We start from the raw sequence: 1,259 nt of genomic DNA, 5'->3' as shown, positions 1-1,259 counted from the left end.
GCCGTCATTGTTGTTTGGCGGGCCCAGGCTGCATTCGAACCCGCCACCTTAAGTGTATGTGGCTGGCGCCTTAGCCACTTGAGCCACAGGTGCTGAGCCTGCGTAAGCATTAAGTTGAGTCAAGAACTAGTATTTTTATGCAACAGCTATTAATTTCTTACACATTAAGATTGGGACTAAGAATTGCCTAAATACCTACCTGTAGCTTGTCGTCTGGAACTTTCAGCCAATGATTAAACGCCTGTGAAAGTTTGGTTCTCACTTGTTTACCTGCAATTTAAGAATAAAATCTGACAATGAAACAAATATAAATTTCTTTCTAAATTGCTCAAACTTGATAAATCTATTACCTAGTGTGAAGCTGGCCTTGTACTGTTTGACACCCCACCCTCAACCCCTGCGAAATACACAACCTAAAGTATACAACCGTGTAGAATTAGGGCAGGCATGACCTTCTAATGCACTTAGTGGCATACTGGCCCACTCCTTTTATTCTAATATGAAATGAATTGACAATTTTGGTGGATGGGCTTTTTAGGAATTATAGCCTAATTTAGCACTTTTTTTAATTTTTTGAGACAGTCTTGCTCTGTTGCCCTGGGTGGAGCACTAAGGTGTCATAGTTCATAGCAACCTAAAATTCTTGGGTTCAAATGATCCTCTTGCCTCAGCCTCCCAAGTAGCTGGAACTAAGGTCCTGCCACAATACCTGGCTTGTTTTTTTGTTTTGTTTTGTTTTAGAATTTTAGTAAGATGGGGTCTGGCTCTTGCTCAGGCTGGTCTCAAACTCCTCAGCTCAAGCAATCTGGGCCTCCCAGAGTGCTGGGATTACAGTAGTGAGCAACCCCACCTGGCCTAGTACTTTTTTTTGAAAAGGAAGCTAGTCTATTTAATGGCAGCTAATTAGCACTATTTTATAGAACTATAGGCATTTCTTTTCTTTTCTTTTTTTTTTTTGAGACAGAGTCTCAAGCTGTCACCCTGGGTAGAGTGCTGTAGCGTCACAGCTCACAGCAACCTTAAACTCTAGAGCGTAAGCAATTCTCTTGCCTCAGCCTCCAAAGTAGCTGGGACTACAGGTGACTGCCGCAATGCCTGGCTATTTTTTTGTTGCAATTGTCATCATTATTTTAGCTGACCTGAGCCAGGTTCAAACCTGCCAGCCTCAGCCTCTGTGTATATAGCTGGTGCCCTGCCCACTGAGCTACAGGCACCGCCCAGAACTATATAGATATTCTTTTTTTTTTTTTTTTTTGAGA

The 1,259-nt window shown here is 42.3% G+C and overlaps 1 protein-coding gene across 1 annotated transcript in view; it reads right to left on the bottom strand.

Annotated features, from left to right (window-relative positions):
• GGPS1 (geranylgeranyl diphosphate synthase 1) overlaps positions 1 to 1,259 on the bottom strand; it is a 24,817-nt gene that overhangs the window by 1,328 nt on the left and 22,230 nt on the right. The window contains exon 3 of the mRNA XM_003797441.2: positions 200 to 270. Within this exon, the coding sequence (XP_003797489.1) occupies positions 200 to 270 (71 nt within the window). The remainder of the gene's footprint in view (positions 1 to 199; positions 271 to 1,259) is intronic.

The sequence above is a fragment of the Otolemur garnettii genome, unplaced genomic scaffold (assembly GCF_000181295.1).
Source record: "Otolemur garnettii isolate 467f Iridium unplaced genomic scaffold, OtoGar3 scaffold00116, whole genome shotgun sequence".
Taxonomy (NCBI): Eukaryota; Metazoa; Chordata; class Mammalia; order Primates; family Galagidae; genus Otolemur; species Otolemur garnettii.
The sequence above is the reverse complement of the archived record's forward strand: the minus strand, read 5'-3'. Positions and strand labels throughout refer to the sequence as shown.